We start from the raw sequence: 27,765 nt of genomic DNA, 5'->3' as shown, positions 1-27,765 counted from the left end.
CCTTCACTATGTTTTCTATATGTTCTTGGTCCTTTCTCAAGCAAAATAGCAAGAGAGAAAAAGTGTTGATCTCTCTGTCTCTCTCTCCCTCCCTCCCCTAGAGCTTATTACAAAGAAGTATGTTATTTTGTTCATATTTAAGTTTCAAATAAATGTTGTTGGGACAACTGTTAATATAAAAGGAAAATCTTTCTTGATCTTGCAAATCTAGTTCGTAACCAGATTTCAACATGCATACTTTAGAATGTATAGTAATAACAATTTTTTTGTAAATGGAATAATGGAATTTTTTTGGGTTAATTATTGCATTTTAAAATAATAAACAAACGGACTAATAACTAACTATCTTATACACTTGCAACAAATTTTTTTCTTTACAGATTGATTTTAATAGCCAAATTTCTTTTCTACTTATTTCATACTTCAATAACTACATTTTCTCGAACCCACAACCCTTAAAAAAACCTTGAACCAATTAGTTATAACTTATGAGATTTCAATTAACATTTTTTCTAGATCATGTGTTGATGCCAGGTTATGTCTGTTTTTTAGAAGAACACCTGCACATAGCATCATTATTTGAACAACTAACCATCCACCCCCTTCCATATTTTACCATCACATAAGTATAATATATTAAGTCGATTGTTTTCTAATTCATAAAATGATCCCGCTCATTGCGCGGGTTAAACGCTAGTAATAACTAATAGCTGAAATATTTGACTTTTTGTTGACTGCGCCTCATTGCACCACGTGATTACATAAAATATTGCCATGTATACATTTAAAAACACGAACCGTTGTGATTTTTCATTTTTCAATAGGTACCATTTCGGTTAATGGCACATTTTCATTCAATATACACCTTTTCTGCCTATAGACACCTTTTTGATCAATAGATACCTTCTGACTTGTTATTAACCGCTTCTTATTGCACCACATGGCTACATAAATTAATTTATATCTATATCTATATCTATATATAATTTAAAAGTGAAATATTTGATTTTTTGTTGACCACTCTTCATTGTACCAGGTGGTTACATAAATAATTGCCATACATTTAAAAAACTTGAAAAGTTGTGCCTTTTCATTTTTCAATAAATAGACAATGTTACATTCAATAGGCACCTTCTTGTAGTGATGGAGTCAAAAATTGACTTTGGGGCCAAAAAATAATAAGATGATTAAAATTTATATGTAATATATCTATACTATGTACCATAGTTAAATTAGTAACAGTGCTATCTTTCTTTATTTTGAAGAATGAATCAACAATTTTAAACTTACTTATAAACCTAGATTTTAAAATTAAATTTTAACTCTTCTATATAATGAGTTAATGACTACGGTACAACCAAATTCCTAATAGACTAAAAAGTAAATATTATATTAGTTTATTTATATTATACATTAAAAATAATATCAGTTTCAATAATCATAGTATTATATTGTATACACTAATAATATATTTATTAATTTAATGACAAATAAGAAAAAACAAGTAAAGGATCAAACTTGAGAGAATTTGATTTTGCTTTTGAAGATAACTTGAAGTGTAAACCATACGTGTGGCACTTGAAGCAAATTGTAATCTCAAAACTGTAAAAAAAACATCTTGCTTTGGGACTTGGATAGTGGACTTCAAATCTTGCATATTGGAACGGTGGGATAAAGAGTAAAGTAGGAAAAAAAATAAAATAGCAAACCAGACCAAAGAATTGAGAGAGGAGAGAGAGAAAGAGAGTCAAAAACTCATCTATGAGAATGAGAATGTGATGTGGTTGGCGCCAGCATGTTGCCTATTTGCCAAGATGCAAATTTGTTGGAGATTCATCTGCAAAGCGGTGGTGTAATTTATTGAGGATAAGAAGACTTTCCCACCGTAAACTCCAAAGTAAGTTAGAGAGGTTTTCCAACGAGGATAAAGCAAAAATTAGAATTTTTTTCTTCTTCTTTTCTTCCACAGTTTATTACTATTATTTTTTTGATAGCCACTAATCCGATTGCAATCCTATTTATGAATGTAAATACTTTCTTATAAAATAAAATTAATAATATTTATAACTGCTTATAAACATCGAATAGTTGTAACTTTTTATTTTTTTTAATGGGCACATTTTAGGTCAATAGGTACATTTTCATTGAAAAAGTACATTTCCAATCAATAGGTACAATTTCATTCAATAGACACTTTTTTATTCAATAGATACATTTTTAGTCAATAGACACATTTTCATTCAGTATGCACATTTTCGGCCAATAGAAACTTTGTGTTATTTCTTTGGCCAAAATAGCAAATTGGCCATAAGTTCCAAACAATATAATTAGCAGTTACTGATTACAAACTATATTTTTTACTAGCATCTCAAGTCTAAGAGACTCGATTTTGGGTCTATAAATCGAGTATTTGAGAGTCGATTTTTGGGTCTAATTTCATTTGATGTGGCATATTTTTCACATGTGGCGTCTAGTTGGAAATCGAGTCTTAGAGACTCGATTTATATCTTATATCTATTCTCCTTTTCTCCTTATTTTTCAGCGTTTCACGTTTGGCTCTCCATCTGCTTCTTTCTTCCTCACTACCTCTCTATTGCTTCTTTCTTCCTCCTCCACGCTGATCTGCACAAGCCAAGCTGCCATAGACCCATCGTCGCCGCGCCCAGGTCGTGCGACCCAGGTTTGGGCGACCCAAGCCGCGGATCTGGGCAATCGTGGATTTGGAGGCGTTGGTTCTTTTTTTTGATGGGTTATGCTCAGTCGTGATCTTCCTAGTGGATGGATTTTGATCTTCTGGTGGATGGATTTTGATGTGGGACACGTGGGTTTTGGTGGTTGTGTATTTTAGGGAACGGATGGTGACTTAGATTCGATTTTTTTAGGCTGGTAAATCGAGTGTTAGAGACTCGATTTCCAGGTAGACTGCCACATCAGACCATAAAAATCGACCCTCAAAGACTCGATTTATAGACCCAAAATCGAGTCTCTTAGACTCGAGATGCTAGTAAAAAATATAGTTTGTAATCAATAACTGTTAATTATATTGTTTGGAACTTATGGCTAATTTGCTATTTTGGCCTATTTCTTTCAATATCATTTTCTTTTAATTTTATGCATTTTTTCTTACTACTCCAATTTTTTTTTCCTAAAACTCATTTCAAACTCATTTAGTAGTTATTCCTATGCATCGCATGGGTTAGCAATTAGTACATATAAATAGCCAAAGCTTAAAAAAAATCTAATTAGATTTTAATTGGATTATCTATTTTGTGTCACGTGTCCTATTTAATTTTTAATTTTGTGCCAACTGCCAAGTGAATTATTGGGTCTAAAAATCAAAGAGTCCAAATCCAATTACACACTACTTGTTTTCTTGGAAAACCTTATGTAAAGATAGTTTTCCATATTTTTCAGTATTTGGTAGTGTAAAAAAAAAAGTCAAAGGAAAACTAGCATTAGTCAACATAAAAATTATTGCTTATTTTTTTTGGAAAACAACTCTATCTCATAGCAAGCTAAATAAGGGAGTTTAAAACCAATTAAAATACTAAATCATATATATGTGTGTGTGTGTGTGTGTGTGTACACACACAATGAGAAACCTGTTAAGTTAAGTTTGTTTGAATCCCTGTACACTCAAATTGTTTAACCTAATTAATTAACCAAGTAATTACTAACAATCATATCACTTAAGGCGGAAAAGTAAAGAAGACAAGTAATATGATAACCTAAGAAAACCAATGAAATAATCCAGTTTAAAGGGAAAAAATGGGAGGATTTAACCTAAAATATCCTCAAGGCAACAAATTCACTAATTAGAACGGCAACTTTACAATAGATTTTTCCTTAAATCTAAAGCTATCTCTTGTAGTACTTGCTCACATAACCACACACAATTTCGAATCCATGACAGTGTAGAGCCATTAGATGACCAAAGGGGCCTTTAGCCCTCACAAAATTTTTGAAAAAAAAATAGAAAAGAAAATTTTGGAAATATTTTAAATAATTTGAATATTTTAAATAACCTAATCATTTTGGCCCCTTATACCTGATAATATACATATTTAAAGAAAGTCTAAAAATAAACATAATTTTCATTAAAATAAAATACAAGCCATCAATACATATGTCAACAAATTACAATAATTAAATCTTCAGCATCTTTAAAATGAACACATAGGTATTTTAACAATTACCTTAACAAATAAAAGGGAAAAAAATTCTAATTTTCATCCTAATACATCTAAGGCTTACTTGTACCACAACAGTAGAAAAATTGAAAAGTCAGAAGTTTTATTAATCTGCCACACCACCAAGTCCCCCACATAGTTGCAGAAACATTTTTCCTCATACAATTGTATCTCTCGCTTGCTCTCTCTGTCTTTGTTGGCAACTTGACGTTTACCTTCTTCTTCTTCTTCTTCTTTTCAGTTCTTTCCTTTTCCCTCCCATTGCTGTTGTAGTTTGTTTACACTATAAAAAGTAAAAGTTTTGTAGCGTGTGACTAAACTAGACAAGAAAGAGTGAAAGATTGAAGCTTCTGTGGGCCCCTCATCTCTTGACTGTGCAGGGCTCTATGCCCCTAGTTGACCGGCTGACCTCTTGTTTTTAACTCTTTCCTAGGTACTTCGCATTTGCTTTCTTTTAAGTTTTTTTCCTTTACTTTTCATTTGCTTTCTTTTTTGTATTCCTTAAAATATATTATTTATTATTACAATAATCAATATATTATATACCGAATGGTATTATAAATTATAAATGTACTTGATTAGTTGATTAAAATATACAGTATATACTACTATATTAACATTTCATGGTTGATTAAAGATACTAAATCATTTTGTCACTCTTGTCTCATGATTGTTTAATTTTAATTAAATACGCTTTTGTTTATAATACATATTGAGTTATGAAGTATTGTATATTATTATTTTACATTTCGTACCAAAAAAAAAATATATATATATGCCCCCCCCCCCCCAAAAGATAAATTCCTAGCTCCGCCAATGATCCACAAATGCTTCTATCTAAATTTGTAACACACAAACATCCACGTTTGTAACTCTGAGATCCCACTCAAAACTTTAAATCATCAGCTATGTATGATCTTGTTACAGCAACTTCTTCTAATAATGTGTAGATGGAATTTCGGTAGTGACTTTGAAAGGAGACATAGTACCTTTTAGATCTCAAAAGAGCACCTCCAAAAGTCATCACAAAACGTGCCTTAGGTTTTCCTTTAAATACTATGTGAAATAGATCTGAAACCCTAATCACTAAATGGGCTTAATAGGTTGTTAGGCCGAAATTAAAATTTTCAAATCTGTATCTCAATCGGTCAAGCCTTCTTCTCGATCGATCGAACATGGCATGTTTCGAATTCCTGAACCTGCAACTTCTTTTTTCTTTTATTCAGACTTGCAACACCTTGAGCATCATCTAATCATACCTATAGACTTAGGAATCTATATCTAGACAAGTATGCGCTCCCCAATTGTTCTAAACTTTTAAAACCTAACAAACACCCATGTTTGTGACTCTAGGATCCCACTCAAAAATTTAAATCATCAGCTATGTATGATCTTGTTGCAGTAACTTCATATCTACTGGTTCTAATCATGTGTAGATGAAATTCCGGTAGTAACTTTGAAAAGAGAAGGCACAGTACATTTTAGATCTCAAAAAGCACCTACAAAAGTCATCACAAAATGTGCCTTAGGGTTTCCTTTACTTACTATGTGAAATAGATATGAAACACTAATCACTTAATGGGCTTAACTAGCTGTTGAGCCGAAATTAAATTTTGTAGATTCGTGTCTCGATCGGTCGAACCTGGCATGTTTCGAATTCCTGAACCTACAACTTCCTTTTTCTTGTGTTTAGACTTACAGAACCTTAAGCATTGTCCAATTATATCTATAGACTTAGAAGTCTATATCTAGACAAGTTTATGCTCACGGTCTACTAATTGTTCTAAGCTTTTAGAATCTAATAAACCATTATATATTTTAGAAATATATGGTTTAAAAAAAAAGTGTAAGTCAATGCCATGTATATTTGAACCTCTTCTAAAAAAAATATATAATTTGATCCGGAGAATTGTGATTGTTTTTAATTGTAGCTGTGCACGAAGCAACACATTAGTTTAAGTAATAAAAAGGAAATGAATTGAATAAAATTAAGTAATCTTATTTGGATTTTTTAAAGTTAATGATGAAAAGAAATAGAATGTAAGTAACTTTATTGGAATAAGTATTTGAAGAAATGGAACAGAATTACATTATAACAATGTTACTATTATACTCCAATTTCAAAGAGTAATGTTGGCATCACATAAAATAATACAACTTATGCCGCAACTCACCTACATGGTGAGTTATGAGTAATAGAAGTGTGTCTCCATATGGACCCACAATCACACTTTTATCACTCACAACTCGCCACGTGGGCAAGTTGTATCATTTTATTTAGCACCAACATTACACTATTGGAAGCATATTCATCCTAATTTTGGAGAAATTAAATTTTAAAATTTTAAGGGAAAAGAAAAGAATAACTGATATTGCTCACCCATTTTATTCATTACCCGCTTAAACACTTAGATAACATAATTATCTTTCAATTTTCTCCATTAAGCTCCCAAACAATAGAATAAAATAAATATTTTAATATAATTCTTTTTCATTTGAAGACTTAAAAAGTAATTGGTGTCCAAACAATTTAAATGCGAAACATGTACTGACGTAATCCCTGTCGACAAAATTTTAGCTATAGCCTATAAGCATCCACGTGTATATATATATAGCCAAAACTCAGAGAAAATCCAATTAAATTTTAATTGGATTATCAAATTTATGCCACGTGTCTCATTTAACTTTTAATTTTGTGTCAAATGAATTATTGAATGTAAAATCGAAAAATCCAAATCTAATTAGATTCTAAATTGAATTTCAATAGGAGTCTAATTTTTTGCTACGTGTCCATCTATTTTTAAAATTTTTTTGACAAGTGAATTATTTGGTGCAAAAATCAAAAAGTCTAAATCCAATTAAATTTTAAATTATATATATATATATAATAATAAGAAACCATTGCATATTTTAAAAATATATAATTTTTTTGAGAACAAAAATGTATAATAAAAAAAAAGTGTAAACTAGTAATATATATAATTTAAACTGTATAATTATAATTGCTTTTAATTGTACCCGGGTATATACACAGAAATATACACTAGTACTATTTAATAGCTAAAATAAAATACTATTAAAAGGTAAAATACTATTAGTGCTCTTAAAGTTTAGGTCAATGTCAACCAAGTTCAAAGCCTTTTCAAAATTTATCAACCTTACTACTTTTCTGCTCTCTCTCACAGTGAGTGATGAGAGGTAAAATTGTATTTTAACCTTATTATCACTTATCAGATCAACTATGAAGCATTTCTACAAACAGATGGAAGACATGACTCCACAGAAAGAAAATCACATCTCAATCTAATTTCCAACATTTTCTTCTCTTTTGAACCATCCATATGGATTGGTTGCTCTGAAAACAATAGACAAAAATTACGAATCTCATATTTTTCATCACTTAGGAGCCAAAATATTAAAATCTAAGTAAAAACCACTACCCAAGTAAACCGAATATGGTTTCTCCAACCAAAAAAATGTAAACCTAAAATGCAATAAAAATACGTTAAAAAGTGCACAAAACATTAATGAAATTCAAAGCACCGTGAAACAAAAAAGATTCAAAAACTATGTATTTCTTTATCTGTTTTCTCGGGAACCAAACAGGGTTGGGTTCGAAGATGGTGGATGAGAGATCTTGTAAACTGGGGGATAACTGTGAACCTGGGTGTGAGGTTCAAGATACCCAAACGTGACACCCTTCACAATTCACAACAAGCCAAAGTGTGTCAGGTTGTGTATCTTGACCCTAACACCCAGTCTTACAGTCATTTTACGCTGTCAGTCAATGCGGCGGAGGAGGAGAATCGGGTTTGTGAAGGTTATTATAGAGGCAAGGGTGCTACCTCAGAGCTCTGTTTTTACAAGATTGTCCTTTTTCTAACACTATCAGTCCTTCATCGAGGACCGTCTTGTTTTTAACTATTTAGTATTTAGTGGGACCATCTTTGGGTCCAAACTCCAAAACCAAAACTGTGGGAATGGTGGCATCTGATCCATGTCTGCGAGGATAAGTGCTGTGCAACAGTATATGGAAAATGAAATTAAAAAAGTGAGCTCCCAAATTGAAAAATATTGTTTTGTTGTAAAATAGAGGAAATATATATACAAGCAAGAGAATAAATTATGAGGATAATATTATATCTAAATTATTTTTTGTCTAGTAGTCATTCATCACAATATATTATTTCTATATTGATATATCTCTCTCTCTCTTTTACTCTTAGTGTCTTTCTAATTTATTTATTTATTTATTTATTTTTTGTGTGGGTGGGAGATATGGGTTTGTATTTTTACAACGTGGGTGGTGGGAAGCACGGGTACAGCTCTAGGATCGCCACACCCACACTTGACATGCGTCAACGCGCCAATTCGCTTGTCCTTTTTTTTCTCATTTTCCAATTCGGGCCGAAACTGGCAAAGAAACTAGTTGAAATACATGTTAAAAAATTAATAAAAATAAACTTGAGTTGATTTCTTATTTAGTTATTAACTTATTATATATTTGTCAAATTATTTGTAGGTTAAACAATTTAAATTCAAATGACTGAATTATTTGTAGTTATTATATTACTCTTAAATTGGTATATGTTTACTATTATATGAAAATATATTTAATAATTTGTAAAAATATATATATAATAATTTATTAATAAATGTATCCCGCTGCACCCACACCCTATTTTTTCAAAAATTGCCGAGTTACCATATCGCGCTCACACTCGAACTCGAATCTGAATCTGCAATCGTGCTTCCTAGGGTGTTGTTGGACAAAATATGGGAATTTTTTTATGATTGGTTTATTGGATCGTATATGGGGACTTCAAATTTGAGGTCATGGGTATGTTGGTCAAGTGTTTGTGGTTAGTGTTGAATGTAAGCTTGGTAATTGGTGTGGTGTGGGTTGGGAATTTTCAGGCTTGGTTATCAAATGAATAAATTTTGATGTTTGATTTGTTAAGTGCTTAATGTGGTTTTTATGATTGTTTAAGGCCGTTGAGAATAATGAATGTAGTTGGAAAAATGAAACTTTGAGAGTCCAATTATGCTTAAGAATTTGAGAATGGGTTTTATAGATTATGTGTTTGGGAATGGCTTTTAGAGGGTATGTGAATTTGTTAGCTTATTGCTTGATTTTGTAGCAGCGTTGATGTATTATAATTATATATATATATATATATATATATATATATATATATATATATATATATATATTAATGATAGTGTTTGAACCTTATGTCTATGTAAACACAAATTTCTCAATTGAAGAAAAATCAAACAAATTGAAAAATGAGTTCTACAAATATATTTTTTGTATTAATCAAGTAATGAGTTCAATCTCTGTTTTGACAAGTGCTCCTCTGATTCTAACTTCTTTATGGTCTTGACTCAAACGCGAAATTTTCTTCAATTTGGTTGAAAGATGGATCAAATGGTCTTCACAACGAATCTCTGGTTTTGAGCTTGTTAGAGATTTGTTGTCCTTCAAGTTCTTCAAGCCCTTCGAATGTTCTTCAAGTTCTTCAAATGTTCTTCAAGTTCTTCAAGGATTCTTGAGACAGAATTTCTCCAGAGCTTGGGCCTCTTGAAAACTTTTTCTCCTCAAAATGAGAGGGGATGTCCTCTATTTATAGTGATTTTTAGAGGATAAGCTCCACTTTGAGTTGATATGCTTGAAAGTATGTAGTAGACTTTTGATTGGCCCAAATTCTTCTTAGAGATCATTATCTCTATTTATCTATATCATATTTTGATAAAGATAATAATAAACAAAGATAAATCATTATCTCTATTTAATTTATTTTAATAAAGATAATTATCTATCAATTTTGAATAGAAAATTTATCTTTATTTTATTTATTTATTTTAATAAAGATAATTATCCATAAATTTTGAATAGGAAATTTATCTTTATCTTGTGGGCCAAATGACATGTGGCAAATTTTGATATGCCAGTGTGATGTCAATTTGGATGACACATGTCATCATCTAATTTAATTAATTTAATGACATTAATTTAGAATTTGCCACTAAATTTTGATGTGGCATTTTATAATTGGCTTAAAATTTTGCCTCTTACAAATGCCCCCTCGAGACTTGGTCATGTTCACAATTTTGAACGTGGGAAGTGATCAAGTCTCGACAAATTTCACGCTTTGATGCAACTAATTTCAGCGCCTTTCATATATACATTTTTTTTTCTTTGCCCCATATCACATTGATCCCACTGTTGGTCCACTGCCCAAGTAGAGATTGTCTAATGTGATAGTAGCCACGTTCAAATCCAGTGGCCGAAGTATACCAAGACTCAAAAGACTTCTAATGTTACTCATTTATAGAGTTCCAATAGAACTAAATTTCGGATAGGTATATCATCACTTAAAAGAGTCCTAACACATGCAAGAATCCACCAATATAATACATGCAAGACTCCACCATGCAAGAAGCCACGTTTTTTTTTTTTTTTCTCTAGTCCAAGCTGAAGAAGAATTCCCTTCCCATGAAAAGATAATCTCAAGAAGGAATCGGTTTCCTTAGCCAAAGTGGTCTTTGATTAGATAGGTAGGATTAAACAAATAACTTGAGACTGCTTGATATCCGTGTCCCGACTATATAAGGACTGAAATTCCATCATTTGGATAAGCCCCAACTTACTTGTTTAATTGCAATGATGATTCTTTGCACTTTCTTAAGCGTAGCAGACAGGAGTTAGTGTCTGTTGCAACTTAAATTTTTTTTTTTTAGAATTTAATTCCCAACAGATCAGAGGGACTCGCACTGCTTTATCCATTCCATCAGGTACAAGAATTCTTCTTTATTTTGACTTCTTTTCCTAGCCAATTTAGTCTTGACTGGATGAGTTTTAATTGCAGTTAAACTCTGTCTGACCAACACTATAAAAGGGTAGTTCCAGCCGCACATAATTCACAATTTTTTTTCGTACTGCGTAAGCTCAGAAATCTCAAACAATTCTTGGAGAAGGCATAAGGTTTTTTTCTTCTTTCTCAATCAAGTAACTAGGTATAATCTCCTCTTCTTATAATCTTATCTTCATATATAAACCGGATTCATGTTTTTTATTATTATTCTATTTTCTTCTCTTTTCTCTGTATGCTCTCAAATGTATTGACTCATGTTTTTTGGTGCAAATTTGATTTCAACCTTCCTGGAGTCATCAACGCCACTAGTAATAATTACTAGTATCTAAGTACAGGAAGCAGAGACTTTTCCCTCCATCAAGTATAACAATTCTTTTGATTCAAAGGAAGCGTGTGGCCCATAATGATGAACAACGTAGTGGTCCTGCATTGATCATTTTAATTCATTGGATCTAAACAGATGTTGATTGACCTTTCTAAACTAATATCATATATGTATGATATTTAGTTCTACAGATTCAATGTACACTAGTTTCTTCATATAATCTTCACTATTTGACGATTTTCTTTGCATGACGCAAATCCATCTTTAAGGATTTGGCGTTAAGTTTTGCAAGAGTTCAATCACACAAACCTTTGGAGGTACATTCTTGATCAAAGCTTTTCACTTGTGCATGTCCTTTTTTTTTTTTTTTTGTGTGTTGTTTCACTTCCGTTTAGGATAGGTAATATGATGACTTAGTGGCACTGCGAAGAAATTGCAAGAGTTTATTTTGTTCCTTAAGCCAAGTAGTCCTTAAGGCAAGTAGCTACCAAGACAACGACCTCGACGACAATCTTGACAACGGAGTCTATCTGTGATACGAAGACTTCCTTGCAGACGAAGACAATCTTGACAACGAAGTCTATCTGTGATACGAAGACTTCCTTGAATACGAAGACTTCCTTGAAGACGAAGACAATCTTGACAACAAAGTCTATTTGTGATACGAAGACTTCCTTGCAGGCGAAGACAACAACGAAGTCTATCTATGATACGAAGACTTCCTTGCAGACGAAGACAATCTTGACAACGAAGTCTATCTGTGATACGAAGACTTCCTTAAAGACGAAGACTTCCTTGAAGACAAAGACAATCTCGACAACGAAGTCTAAGACTTTCTTGTAGACGAAGATTGCATTGAAGAAGAAGGCTACTTTGAGGATGAAAATTGTCTATGCCAGGATGTGTGTCCATTGATATCTTGCAGTGGAGCAATACTTGCATATGAGGATATAATAACTTTGCTTCTTCTTTTTTTTATTGCATATCCATGCCCCCTTTTTTTTTTAACCTTCTTTGCACCATAGTTTATATTCTTTTGTACATTTTTTTTTTAGGTTCGCCCTTTCATCATGGTGCTCTTCAAGGACTTCTCTTCATTTGGCAAGAAGTATCTTGTTGTTACTAAAGAATCGAATGACACTAAGGAAGTAGACATATCAATGCTCGTTGAAAGGCCGCTTATTGGTCGATTTGCGGAAAGGTGGCCTGAACTTAAAGACTCAAGAGACATTGTGGAGTGGACCTATGATGTCTCTCGAAATTCTGATTCCCCCTCTAGAGCATGGTCTTTGCATAGCTCTCTTCACAAGAACACTGCAAAGTCTCGTTATCTAGTGACTCTTGGCCGTCGTATAATTTCAGGCGGAACATGTTGGGGCACTCTTTTCAAGATCAATGGAATAGGAGTTTCGTCCAACTCTAGTGGGGGTGACCATTGGGCTAGGGTACGGCTCACCTTGGCCAAATCATGGCTATCTCTACTCTCCACGGAGGAGGCTCGAGTCTGGCCTTTTCCTACTCTTTGTTGTTTCTGTTTCTTTTTCTAGGCCAGTTCCTCTTCTTCAACCTCAATCGCTTTTTTCTTCTTGGGTTGGGATCGGGGAGAAGAGGGCCTGGAGGAGGAGGGAGATTTGTAGGAAGTTGGGACACCGAGGCATTTTTTGTAGTGGATTGTTGGCCTCTTTAGGTAAGCAAACCCCTCAAACCTAACCCTTGCTTTCAAGACATCTCTTCTTCTTCCTCGTCACTCTTGTCAATACGTGCAACTATTAGACCCTTGATACAAGAGCCCTTGTTGGATTCGTTTTCTTCGTCCGAGATGTTGACAATGTGGCCTTTTAGAGGTTTCTCTTCTTCCTCAAGTCGAAACTGGTCTATTTCTTCTTCAAGAGATATGAGAGGAGATGTGGGTTTTGCTCGGATGTTTTTGCTTTAGGTCATGTCGAAATAGGGATCACTTTTATTGGGCACACGTATAGGATGACAGAAGGGTCGCCCGGTAAGTTGTAGGGAGCAAGAAAATCTAGTTTTGAGACGTCTATTGTCTACATCTCCACTCACCTGCGATGATCATGTTACCAATGTCTTGGATGATGTTTGACAATGGTTCGTATCCCAGTATGAGATGAACCACTCTCACTTGTAGGTCTTCACTTACAAATACCTTGGATCTTAAGACTTTGTTGAGGTCCGTGGCGTTGATAAGGCTCAAACGGGGCGATACATGCTGTTTATCTACAAAGAAAATATCTGAGAGGTCAGATAGGTTTAAATCAGGAAAAACGTTAACTTCGAGGAATGATAGAATACAGTGTGAATCTAGGTGATGAAGTTAGGAGAACATAATCCCAGGCCATGGAGTCTAAATCCTAAGGAGTCACACCTGGTTTTCCCCATTCGACTGAACAATGGGGACCGTCAGACCATCTCCCGGAGGCGATTAAATAATCATCCTTCATGCCTTTGTTAGATTTGGAAAGACATGATATGTGCCTAACGATGTTAGATCTAGACTTGAGGTAGTAGTCTATGCCTTTAAGTTGATGGCATTCGTCATATGGACAACATCATGCCATGTGAGATTTAAACCCATTTGCTCATTGAGGGCATCGACACAACCTAAAATTCTAAACATGTTGGGTGTACATTAGTTTCGGCATAATCTATGATTACGCAGGTATTCACTAGTTACGTTCTTCATAGGGAGAGTCATTCCACCCTCCAAAAAGGCGATGATGGGAATGACAACTTCCCCTTCTCTACTATCATCAGCTATGGCCTCTGGGGTGCAGTATCTCAAACCCACATCCGGGGGGATGTGATATTTGGCCTGGAAACCCTCCATACCGGCATCAGTATCTACTAGGCACTTAAATCTACCCATTTGGTTGGAAGAAAATGGAGTTTTAGAAAGGGAAGGGGTACAGTTAATGACCGAGGACTACAGTCGAGGAGAAAAAGATTTTAGAAGAATGAAAATTTACGAGAAATGAGTGGACGATTCTTCGCGATCTTCTGGAGAAAAGAGAAAAGGAGGAAGTTGTAAGATGTGATTGATTTTTGGAGTAATGGTTTGAGTCGCGATTTCCTAGGCATTTCGACATAAAGGAATTGGCATTAATTGGGAGTTATCTTGCTCAAATTTTGAAGAAGAACCCGGACCGTTGGATATGCGTCCTACCGTTGGACGTGGCAGACAGGGCGTTGCTTGGAGCAGTTAATGGGGGCGTTATGAATTTCGAGGCGTCATGAGCAATTTCAAATGAAGTGAGATGGCATTCTCACGTGTGATGGTTCTATGAGCATGCGAAAGTGGTGGTGATGAATCAAAACTTCATTTTTCCCCTCGGATGGGAGAAAAAATGAATTTTTGAGGGGCTATTGTGGGGGTAGAAGAGTCAGAGTATGTTTGTGGGCCTTGGGCTTGGTCCAAGGATATTAACTCATCTGAGGAGGTCTTAGTGATAATAATTATACTGGATATAAAAGACCACAAGCAAATTGTTACGAGAGAAGTTAGTGGAAACAGTCCGAGGAGGGAGATCTCCTCGGCTATATGAAGTAAAGGTTGTACCATACACCTTGATGTATGTAAGGGAATTCTAGAGAGTCTGATGAGGGAGGATATGTTCCACATGGGCACAGGAAGAATGAGTGACTAAGAAATATCTTAGAAAAAACTGCTATCACCGCATTAAAGATTCTACACCTACCTTTCTAGCCGCATTAATGAAGAAATGACCTCTGAACAATGGGAGCAGTGTTACAGCTAATGTTTGAGGGCTTCAAGAAGATGATAAATGGGATAAATATCTGGATTGGTGATCTGGTCTATACGTGGAAGATGGTGGGAAGAAGGAAGAGAATATAAAAGGAAAAGGGTGGCATTCAAGGAAGGGGGATTGGAAAAGGAAAGAAAAAAACACTGTACACACCACCTTCAAATACAATCTATTGTGGAAAGAATAAAGAGGAATACAATTCATCCTCGGTTAATGTCCGAGGAGAGCTTTTGTCATAAAACCATTTCATTGTGCATGTATTGGCGATCTAGCCCACCATACTTGTTATCCAATATCCATAAAACTTAGGTTTCAAGCTCACACTTTACAAATTTCATTGTATAAAGCTATTTGGGACTGCACCTTACACACGGTTGGGTCCAGGTGCAAATTGTGTCCTTACAATAGTATTTGAGGTTTTTTTTTTTTTTTTTTTTTCAGAAAAAAATTGATTTAGTTATCTGTAAATAATAAAAGAAAATTTTAATAAATGTCTTAAGAATAACGATTTAACAAAAACTTTTAGAAATTTTTTGAGCTTTTCAACCAACAATTAAATTAACTAAAATAACAAAATTTAAAGTTTTTTCGACCTAGAGAGTAGAGACCAATAATAAACATGCCAACATTTCCAGCGTACTTGTCCTCTTTTTCAATAATACAAGGATAAATGCAAACAAATAGACACTACTTGTCCTCTTTTTCAATGATACAAGGATAAAAGCAAACAAATAGACACTCATAAAAAGAAGGATAAAAGCAAACAAATAGACACTTATAAAGAAGTGCCAGTAGCTGAAAGCAAACAAATAGACAGTCGTAAAGAAGTGCCAGAAGCTGAACATGTGATCTGTAATCTGTTTTTTTTTTTTTTAATTTTTTTTTATAAATAAAATTCATCTTTGCATAAAAATAAATAAATGCATAATCATTTTTTTAATTTATTTCTAAGGTAGCTTTATTTTTTTTTTGACAAACTAATTGTTAAACATACACATACTTAATTACACTCTTTCATCACATTCAAATACATTGCTAAACCCAAAAACACATTACTTAACATTACTCTAATCCACTAGGATGAGATGAGTATGATTACGAGATTGAAAAAAAAAAAAATGATGCGGAGAAGCCGAAGTCCTCCGCGAAAAAGATCACAGCGTGAGGAATAAGCTGTCGATGTAGCCACTACACTAGCCATGTGATGTAGTCACTAATGGCCTGTTTGGAAGTTTAGAGAGGGAGGAGAGTAGAGGAGAGGAGAGTAGTGGGGAGGAGAGTAGAGTAAAATGATTACCCTCCACCTTGTTTGGATGTTTTTAAAATTAGTAAGGGGGAAGGGAGTAATTAGCCCTTCCCCTTGTTTGGATGTTTTTAAAATTGGGATGGAGAGGAGAGGAAATGATTAAATAGAAAAATTTACCCATATTTGAAAATAAATTGCAACATTGATCTATGATTAATTGGTTTGTAATTTTGTTAATTTAAAAAGGGTAAATTGGAGAATTCATTTGGTCAATAATTTATCTACTCTACTCTCCCTCTAAATCTCTCCAATTTGGGAGAATTAAAAATGAGGGGTTAGAGGTAGTTGAAATCCCCTCCAAACCCCTCCAAATTCCTCCCCCTCATTCTTTAAAAAACTTCCAAACAAGGGATTTAAATTACTCTCCCTCCCTCTACTCTACTCTCCTTCCTTTTTTAAACATCCAAACAAGCTATAAGAGTAGGGGTATTTTAGGATCTGTGGAGTGTAAAAAAAAAAAAAAAAACTAGTAAAACATTGGAAAACCGTTCTCTTCTTGTAATGGAAAACCGTTCTCTTCTTGAACAACATTGGAATATGGCATATGGCATATGGCATATTCCATTGGAATATTCAATGAAATGTCTAGAACTTGGCCACTGTTGCTCTTTATATACAAAATTTTAAAAATGGTGTGGGTTTTTAAAATAATAACAAATTAAAAAGAAAAACAATTTGGGATGAAAAGTTATTATTATTATTATTATTATTTTATATAAGATAGAAATTTTACTCTAACCTAATTTAAGTGTATTTGCGTGTGAAACCTCCTCCTAGAGAATTGAATCTCAACTCTTACCCCCACACCCCACAAGTATTTATACTTGTAGAGTGACCACTGCACTAAGGGTGTGGATGAAAAATTATTGATTCAATTAAAAAATACGAACTTTTTTTTCTTTCTTTTTTTAGGAGCCCTAATCCTCGTTCATTTAAATGAAATAATATTTACAAATGTATAAATATATTAATTATATATATAACGGCACATCTTGAAATGATACACCGATATTTATCAGTATGGAAATATTTTATTCCCATAGCCAATATGTAATAGCTTCCAAAAACGGAATTCCTAACATTTTCATGTACTTGAGTATTCCTAGCATACTACGCAGTGACATGTCTGTGTACATTTGCATCTTACACGCAGTTACTAGTGAAAATGGCCAAATACCACAATTTTGCAAAATTTGTAGCAAACTAGCATTGTTTCAGAAATATTTAGCAATATCCTACTTTTTTAGTACTCGAGTTTCACAAAATCGAGTTCTAAATAGTACTCGAGTTTAGTGAACTCGAGTTCCTAGAGAGTCGTTAGCATAGCACTGCTGACCTGGAATTTGTGCAATTAAAAAAATAATGTGGTACTCGAGCTTGGTAAATTCGAGTTCCATGCAACATAATACTTGAGTATACCAGGCTCGAGTTCTTTGTAAATAAAATGCTTGTTATTTTTTTTCTACAGTACTTGAGCTCAGCAAGCTCAAGTTCCTTGTAATATGGAACTCAAGTTTCGTAAACACGAGTTCCTTATAACTTTTTTTTTTGGATAATCGACAAATAAACATACACATAAAAATAAGTAGTTTTTTTAATGTTTTTATTTATTTAAATAGAAGCATTGTAAAATATAGAGATTTTAATTTCAAAATATGAATTTTTAGGCCACTCATACCCCTTGTTCATTCATTTTTAACACACTCATTGATTTCTTACTTCTTGGAAGTGTTATGGTCAAATTTGTTAAAATATTGGGGTTACAATGAGAAATTAGAACAATATGTAAAAGAAAAATCTCACTCCATTTTTAGCCATGAGCACATCAAAATAAGTTTAAGCTACATATTGTTACTTTATCAGTTCTGTTCGGAATTATTGTATGGTCAAATGATTGATAAGTATTGCAGAAAGAGTGGACCACTCAGATATAAAGAAGAACTTAAGTTTTACCACATTTGGATATGTAAGTTCTTAACTTGCAGTGTTTCTAAGAGGAATATGAAACATTTTTTTATGTATATCTAAATGTTTGGCTAATGATGTGAAAGTTGCTTTGGCAACTTTTTTCTTGGCAAGTTGTAGCACCTCATGTTTAGATATTGTTCATTGTTTTCTCATAAAACACCTCTTGAAATTGTGTTCTCTAAATTTAAAAGCCAAATCTGTATGCTTTTTCATATTTAAATTTCACAATAATCGAATCTGTTGTTCTGCATTGATAAAATCTGTTTCTATATTAATAAAATTTGCTCTTTGCACATCATGTTTACTGTATATTCAAATCTGCTTACTGCATTCATAAAATCTATTTTATGCATTAACTAAAACTGTTCATTGTTTTCTCATAAAAATTGTTCACTGTTTTTTGCATAGCTATTTCTAGCATTCTGCATAAAATTATTTTTTGTTCAGTATTATTTAAAAAATTGTTCACTCTCTTTTAGCATAAATTATTCTCTGTTCACTGCATAAATTGTTTATTGTTTTCTCATAAAACACCTAGTGAAATCGTGTTTTCTAAATTTAAAAGCCAAATTTGAATGCTTTTTCATGTTTGAATTTCACAATGATTGAATCTATTTTTTTGCATTGATAAAATCTGTTTCTACATTAATAAAATTTGCTCTCTGAATATCATGTTTACTGTATATTCAAATATGCTTACTAAATTCATAAAATCTATTTTCAGCATTAATTAAAACTATTCATTGTTTTCTCATAAAAATTGTTCACTGTTTTATGCATAAACTATTTCTAGGATTTTGCATAAAATTATTTTCTGCTTAGCATTATTCAAAAAATTATTCACTCTCTTTTCTGCATAAATGATTCTTTGTTCACTATTTAAAAAATTGTTCACTGTTTTTTCATAAAATACCTCATGAAATTGCGTTCTCTAAATTTAAAATCCAAATGTGTTTGCTTTTTCATGTTTAATTTTCACAATAATCTAATTTGTTTTTCTGCATTGATAAAATCTGTTTCTACATTAATAAAATTTGCTCTCTGCACATCATGTTTACTGTATATTTAAATCTGCTTACTGCATTCATAAAATTTGTTTTCTACATTAATTAAAATTTTTCATTGTTTTCTCGTAAAAGTTGTTCACTTTTAAACAAATTATTTTCTGCATAAACTACTTCTAGCATTCTGCATAAAATTATTTTCTGTTCAGCATTATTTAAAAGATTATTCACTCTCTAATCTGCATAAATTATTCTCTGTTCACTGCATAAATTGTTCACTATTTTCTCATAAAACACCTAGTGAAATCATGTTTTCTAAATTTGAAAGCTAAATCTGAATGTTTTTTCATATTTAAATTTCACAATAATCGAATCTATTTTTCTGCATTGATAAAATCTATTTCTACATTAATAAAATCTATTTTTTGCATTAATTAAAATCATTCACTGTTTTCTCATAAAAATTGTTCATTGTTTTATGCATAAACTGTTTTTAACATTGGCGCGGTTATAGTACTAAAATGCTTTTTGTGTTTTAAAAAAAAAAAAAAAAAATGTAACCATATGAATAATGGACAAACTCCATGAAAGAAAAATGAATGATTCATATAAATCACCTAATGGAAAATGCCTAAAATAAATCCAAAGATCAACTAATAATCCTACTATACAGAAAAAGCAGTTATTATGCCTTTTTTGGACGAATCATATAGTCCTAAGGTTGTATGTAAACATGTTTGTTGTATGTAAACATGCAGTGAAAAATGAATAATTTATGCAAAAAAAAAACAGTGAACAATTTTTTAAATAATATTGAACAGAAAATAATTTTATGCAGAATGCTAAGAATAGTTTATGCAAAAAACAATGAATAATTTTTATGAGAAAACAATGAACAGTTTTAATTAATGCAGAAAACAGATTTTATAAATGCAGTAAGCAGATTTGAATATACTATAAACATGATGTAGCACCAACTGTGGCATGAGTAGTTTTTTGAAGACACGTTACCAGCCCGTTGCTATAGCACCAATTGTAGTCATACGAACCACATGTGCCAACAGATGCCACTGTTTCAGAAATGCTGCTCAATAGCTCGGCACTGTTTCACACACTGTCTAGTCATATCATCCACATTTACGTGAATACTTAAATATATGAATAATCGTACTCTGGTGCCAAGGACATAGCATTGTGTCAATTAAATATAATGCTCTGTTCAAGAACACTACAACTACCGCCCACATCTTCAAATCTCACTGTGACATTGGGAACATTTAAAATCATGTTCATATAGTGTTTTTTTAGCCTGTATTGACATGACGAGTCTTAATAACTGAAATTATAATGCTTGGAACATGAAATGAGGTTATAAATACACCACAATAATGTTCTTATTTCTACCCCACTAACTTTGTAGATTGACTAAGTTATGAGTCACAACACCTCAACATCAAATCGTATAATGCGAAACAAGTTTGGATCTACTTCAACAAATAAATTATCACAAGTTCCAGCAGATCAACAACTATAGACATATACAGACCACTATGGAGGAAAATGGGTTGGAAAGAAGAGAGATTTCGTTAATATGTCAATATACACGTACGAAAGTCTTGGAAGCATCGGACACATCATGGTTGGCAAACCTACAAAACTAAGTACAGATATCACCACAATAGAGTTTGCCGTAATAGAACCACCATGGTCAACCCTATTCGAGAAGAGGTGTGAGTTGGAGGTGTATTGTCGATGACATGGGTTACGAGTTCCTAAGGCATGCTTAGCCAAGATACCTAGAGATGAACTTGCCAACATACTTGCTCGTCTTGAACAAGAGAACAATCAAATGCAAAAGGCGACTAGACCATTTTCATGCAATTCAAAAAGCTAGGAAGCATCTAAAGGGGAAGACGCAAGAGCGAGCCATCAAGTCTATTAATGAAGTTACTGCGTTAGATGATCAAAGAGATATTTCAGACTTCTCATATTTTAAGCAATGATGATTTCCAAAAATTTCTACTTACGAACATTAGACGTTGTTAATGTCTACACGTTCTGTGCAATGTAGAATGTTGTTATTAATGTCTGACAACTGATGATTATGTATATTCAACTTTTGAAAATCTAAAAATTAACTGTTCATTATTTTGGCTAAGTTTATATAAAATCACTTGCTTATTTTTTCCCTGCTATTCTTTGTTGCTACATATGATTCTTGTACTTTGGTTGGACAATGTCCTCTGTTTTGTAATGTAAGAAACATCTTAGAAAATAAAATACCTCTAGTTAGATATGTTGATGTTCCCAATATTCTGTTTGTATAATTTGAAATGTTACACACATAACACTTATCACCCAAATTAGATTTATTGTACATTACTTGTAGCAAAATTTAATAGATTCAATATATACAGACTCATCCAAACCACACAGACCATCCACTCTTCCACAGAAAAACCATATGGCTCCTAAAGCAAGGACTCGCCATGTGTATACACAGATACGCATCCCTTTGTAATGCACTGTTTTCAAGGATGCAGAGCATCCCTGGAAAGTGTATGTACGACTAAATGAGCTAACAAATTCCAAAACAAATCAAACTCAACAATAAGATAGCTACGTTTTATCAATCAAGATTTAATTATTGTACAAGACCCAACAAAAAAAAAGAAGAAGGTACAGAACACTTTAATTTGCACAATAATAATATGTGCCTCTTCATCTTTCACCCTTCATTGCCAAACTCCTTGTTGAATCTCTCATGCACTTCAAGGTCAGCTTCACTTACAGTTGGCTTTTGTCTAGCAAGCATTTTATCAAAATCTGCTCTTGTGTTGGGTGGTAGCAGGATCTGCAAGTCATCAATTCCCAGAGACACAAATATGAAAATTCAAGGTGGACATAGGGTCTACAAAAATATTACCACAAACAAACTTTATTTAAAAAGGAAAAAATAAAAGAATCCGCCTATGTTAATGAAAGAGAAAATCAATACCAAACATGAATCAATGCAATTGAATGAGACACTCTTTTTCCATTTCTTTCCAGTACAATAACCCCCTCCCAGGCCTCCCTTCTTTTCATTTTTCTTTGATCCTATTTTCCATAATTTAACTAAGTACTAAGTAAGCGGCAGTCTACATATCTTCAAGAATTCTGTCTATAAGTTACTAATACCCGGCCACAAACATGTCTTTTTGGAATTGTTTCTTGTGTTGAACATAAGTTTCCTAACTAATCCATACCTTTAAAGCTAGGCCTTGTGCATTAAGTTCCTGCAAGGTAATCTCAATAGCTCCTTGTCGAGTCCGTTTGCAAGGGACCCACATGCCTTTAGAGGTTTTTCTAAAGAATTGAGCATCAAGAGTCGCACGAACAGGCTGATATAGTGCATCTTTAACCTATCAAAAAGTAACCACCAGTTTTCAGCCATATAGTCCCTTTAGAGACACATTGACACAATGTAAAATTGACACTTACACAATAGAATATATCTGAACCAGAGAAACCTTGTGTTCTGCGAGCTAAATGCTCAAAATCAGTTTCAGTAAGGTTATGAGGAGTGTCTCCAATATGAACCTGCTCAAATAAAAAACTAGAGGAACAAGACATAAATTACAAAAGCATCAATCACAATGGGTTTATAACTAAATTGCTTGGATATTCCAAATGCATTGCATTATGAAAATTGCAGTACCTTAAATATGTGTTCCCTTGCCTTCAAATCTGGGAGAGGGGCATAGATTCGCTTGTCAAAACGCCTCCTCATGGCCTACATTAACTTTGCATTAGCCTCAAACCTAAAGCAATCTAGATCATGAAATTTTTGCTAGCCTTGGCCGTAGGTTAAAAGGATGTATTTTTTCTCACCTGATCCAAAGCATAAGGAGTATTTGTGGCTGCAAGAACCAGAACATTTGTCTCATCGTTGCATACACCCTGAAATGTATTAAAAAAAAAAATTCCATTTTAAGATTACAAATACATAGGTGGAAGGAAACAATGTATGATAATGCTATGTATTAACTATCTAATAAAACATATAGTTATTATTAACTAACTGCATTGCAAACTAGCTTGCCATTTTAAGGCCAACAAGGAAATGATTGGTCATTTAGCCTGCCATTTGAAGACCCTATCATATGTTTTCTCTAGGTCAATAAAGACCTTATGAAGATCTTTACAGGCCTCTATATTTTTCCATTAGACATCTAAGTAAGAAAACAACTTCCATGGTAGATTTTCCTAACATAAAACCAAGTCAATTCTTCAATATTTATTATTTCATGTCTTAACCTATATTCAATCATTCTCTCCCAAGTTTATTATTTCATAGTGTACTCGTAAGTTTAATTCCAAGGTAATTTGTACAGTTTTGAATATCCCCCCGTTCTTGTAGATAAGTATTAAAGTATTTCTCCTCTTTCCCTTCCTATTTTGCTTGATCATTGTAATTTGGTTTCTTGATGTTTTTGCCTTTTTAGTACATTTCCTATGTACTGGGCTGTGTTTTTTTTTTTAATAAAATTTTTATGTTACACATACATGATTTCAAGTTACTTATGCTTATATACCTTAAAGTTAGGTCATCCATACTAAACATTTCAATTTAAATTTTTCCATCAAATTCCTCAATTCCATTTTAAGTATAAAAACGTTGAATAAGATGCTTTGCAACTCATATCACAAAATGTAATAATTCATACCCAACTGCATGGTACAAACTACAATAAGTTATTGAAAAACTACTTGCCCCCAATCTTAATCTAAGCATGTCAATTATATTATATAAATAGAAGCTTGGAACAAATGACTTTAATCCATTTCCAAGGAAAATAAATTACCTGCATTCGTACAAGAAGTTCTGTTTTGATTCGTCGAGATGCTTCATTCTCATTGTTTTCACCACGTGAACCACATAAGGAATCAATTTCATCAATAAAAATAATGGATGGAGCAGCATCACGGGCCTGTTGGAAAAGAATTGAGACTTGCTTTTCACTTTCTCCCATCCATTTGGAAACAATGTCCGATGCAGAAACACTGTGTATAGACAGTACACAACACACGTAAATGTCTGTGTATAGACAGCGCGCAACATGTAAATGTGTTGGCAGCATTCCATCTATATAAAAACATTAGAAAGCAAACACATCTACATCCTTGGGAAATACATTAGCTGTAATAAATGCACCCAACAATAACTGCCAGGAAGAAGCAGAGAACAAAAACAATCGCAGATATGAATCAATTGAAGCATAGTGGCATAGATGATGAATTCAGAAACTCAACACATTCCAATAACGTGATGATTGCAATGAAAAAGCATATGAAAGGAGTCAAAGACCCAACCATATGAAGTAAGAAAACTACATTTTCTGAAACTCAAACGTCTTAGGTTTCAACAAGAACATTTAATCTATTAAATCCAAATTTCATGTATTTTGTCCATCATCTCAATTATTGGACAATGTATTTCTGATCTAGGCCTTTAATAACAAGTAAAATCTACAGAAAATGGGTGAGAATAAGAATAACATGTTAACTATAAAATGCTGCCCAAGTCACAAGTTTTCAAAAGAAATTATGCAGAAAAACTGAAACATAGAGGGAAAAAAAAGAAGCCACATAGACTTCAAATATAAGAGTCACAATTAACTGCAATTGGCAACATGTATTTCCTTTTGAAGATGAAGATTAGTTCTTTTTATCTCTTGCCATGTATGGTTCTTACATCATCACTTATTGTAATCCTGTTACTTGCTATGTATTGGTATTGGTAAAATTATAAATATTACCTAAAGAAAGCTGATCCTGTTTCTGTTGCAATTGCATTTGCAAGATAGGTCTTCCCTGTTCCAGGTGGACCATATAGTAATATAGCCTTCCACGGTTGTCGTTTTCCTAAACGGGAGTTCAAAACATAATGTCCACATTAGTGGTCACTATAACCCAACTCTTATTATTAGCATTGAAACTAAGAATAACCAAATACACTAAAAGTAGAGATTAAAAAACCCAAAAATTAAATACAATGATGGAGGGAGAACTTACCGGTAAAAAATTGAGGATTCTCGATAGGCACTATGGCAGCTTCAACCAATACCGCTTTGCAAGCCTCAAGTCCGCCCACATCACTCAACTTCACATTCGACTCTGTAAGACCAAGCCCGCTTTCTGCTCTATCAGATAAAGAGGGTCCATGTAAGTGATGACGGCCTCTTATTTTTGTTGCCCTTCTATAATGGCCCAAAAATGACTGCCTATTCTTCTTCTTAAGCCATGGATTGTCCTCATAGAAGAGATAAATGCCCGCATACTCAAATGCCTTCATATAAAGCTTATAGGCCTCTTCAAATTGTCCCGCCTTATCCTCCACAACTGCCAGTTTCACATTCTTTTCAGCAAGCTCTAAGAGCTCGCCTGTAGTAACAGTAGTCATCTATAACACACACACACACACACACGTCAATTAGTTCACTCTTACAGTTATTCATAATGATGAATTTGCAATAGATATGCATGATGAGCAATAACTCTAATCAGAGTAGTCATCTAAGACTCTAACACACACACATATACACACAGCTATTCATAGTGATATGAATTTGCAATAGATATATGCATGATGAGCAATAAATCTAATCAGAGTAGTCATCTATAACACACACATACACACACCCATATATAAATATATGTCAATAAATTCATTCATACAGTTATTCAAAATGATGAATTTGCAATAGATATGCACGATGAGCAATAAATCTAATCAGAGTAGTCATCTAAGACTCTAACACACACACACACACATATATACACATACAGTTATTCATAGTGATATGAATTTGCGATAGATATGCCTGAGCAATAAATCTAATCAGCGCCTCTGATTTCTCTTGATCTTTCTCTCATTTTCATCTGCAGTCAGTGGGGGGTTTTGAGCCCCAGCCGCCGCGTGTTATGGCCGTGAGCGAGGGTGGTTTGGGTTTTTTTTTTGGGTGTCGGAGGTTTCTCAGCCACCGTGTGTGGTGGCTGAGATTCAGATTGAATGAGGGTTTTCCTTTTCATGTTTTGGGGTATATGGTATGGGCGCTGTTATGAAGTCTTTAAGGTGTGCTGATAGGTGACAATTTTCATTAATTGTGAACTGTGACTTAAAAAAGAAAAAAAATTAATGAAATTGTGACATGTGATTTTGAAACAGTAAAGGTAGAGTTTTCCGGTTTTGTTTTATGATCTTCGAATGAATATTATAAATCTATAATATGGAACATAATAATGATCTTATCCAATGGAAAACATAGATCAAAAATATTAATCAGATCCATTACTAGCTTTTTTGCAACGTGAGTAAAAAAAAAGTGATGATTTTAATACCTGGACAAGTGAGAACGCTATTTGTTTTGCTTCCAAGAGATCGCTGAGATAAATCAAAGTTCAGACAAAGATATTGTTTGTAATTGTGGTGTGTGGGTGGAATTGATATGAATTTTTTTTTTTGGGAGAAACGATTGATATGATATACGAATGATAGAAATCTAGAACATAATTATATCATAATAATGAGGGGTAGAGATCAATGTGGAATGTGCTTCTCTCTCTACCTTAACATGCAAGGTATTCAACATTCTAGAATATGAAGTCTAATAATAATAATAAAAAAATCTAACATACATTATAATTAGTTTAAAATATCCAAAATATTTGTTTTGTTCCTCAGTAAGTAAGAAATAGTTTTTTTTTTTTTTTTTAGGTTGAGAAAAAGTAAGCAATAATTATATTCAAGAACCAAAATCCAAAAGTGCTTCTCTTAATCTTCCACATGCACGGTATGCAGGAAAAACGTAATAATATAATAATAATACTAGAGTCGGTGGTATAACAGATTCTAGAATATTTGTGATGTTCCGTTCATCCAAAAAAAAAAAAAAAAAAATCTTGTGATATTCCTTAATAAGTAAGCAAAACGTTTATATTCTAAAAGGACTAATTAATTTTTAATTTGATTTTTTCATAATTACTAAGAAAACCAATATTTAGTAAACACTAGATTTTGCTCTCAATACATACTCACACAACACTTAATATAACAATTTAATTCAATTAAATCTCGACAATTTTGGAATATAACAATCCAATTCAAAATTATTTCACATGTTTTTTTTAATTTCTCATTCAACTATCAGAGATTTTATTAATTGCAAAAATTAAAACTCACATTTATTTGACATACTTTTTTTTATGAGAGTTATTTCATATACTTGGTTATATATTTTGCCACAACTTACATCAGAATTAATTTGTAA

General features: G+C 33.0%; 1 protein-coding gene across 2 annotated transcripts; it reads right to left on the bottom strand.

Annotated features, from left to right (window-relative positions):
- Nucleotides 1-21,804: 21,804 nt before the first annotated feature.
- Nucleotides 21,805-26,967, bottom strand: LOC142615513 (protein SUPPRESSOR OF K(+) TRANSPORT GROWTH DEFECT 1-like). Of its 2 annotated transcripts, none has more exons than XM_075788249.1 (9): nucleotides 26,837-26,967; nucleotides 25,511-25,898; nucleotides 25,255-25,360; nucleotides 24,301-24,499; nucleotides 23,327-23,395; nucleotides 23,154-23,228; nucleotides 22,937-23,035; nucleotides 22,702-22,857; nucleotides 21,805-22,307 (listed from the first exon to the last, which is right to left on the bottom strand). In XM_075788249.1, the coding sequence occupies exons 2-9, from the start codon at nucleotides 25,896-25,898 to the stop codon at nucleotides 22,182-22,184; spliced, it is 1,218 nt and encodes a 405-aa protein (XP_075644364.1). In that variant the 5' UTR covers nucleotides 26,837-26,967; the 3' UTR covers nucleotides 21,805-22,181. The 2 variants fall into 2 exon arrangements, with proteins under 2 accessions (XP_075644364.1, XP_075644365.1); XM_075788250.1 differs by lacking the exon at nucleotides 26,837-26,967 and adding an exon at nucleotides 26,283-26,541.
- Nucleotides 26,968-27,765: the final 798 nt, after the last annotated feature.

Source organism: Castanea sativa, chromosome 11 (assembly GCF_040712315.1).
Source record: "Castanea sativa cultivar Marrone di Chiusa Pesio chromosome 11, ASM4071231v1".
In the NCBI taxonomy this organism is placed as follows: domain Eukaryota; kingdom Viridiplantae; phylum Streptophyta; class Magnoliopsida; order Fagales; family Fagaceae; genus Castanea; species Castanea sativa.
Note: the sequence above shows the minus strand (reverse complement) of the source record. Positions and strands in the feature narration are given on the sequence as shown.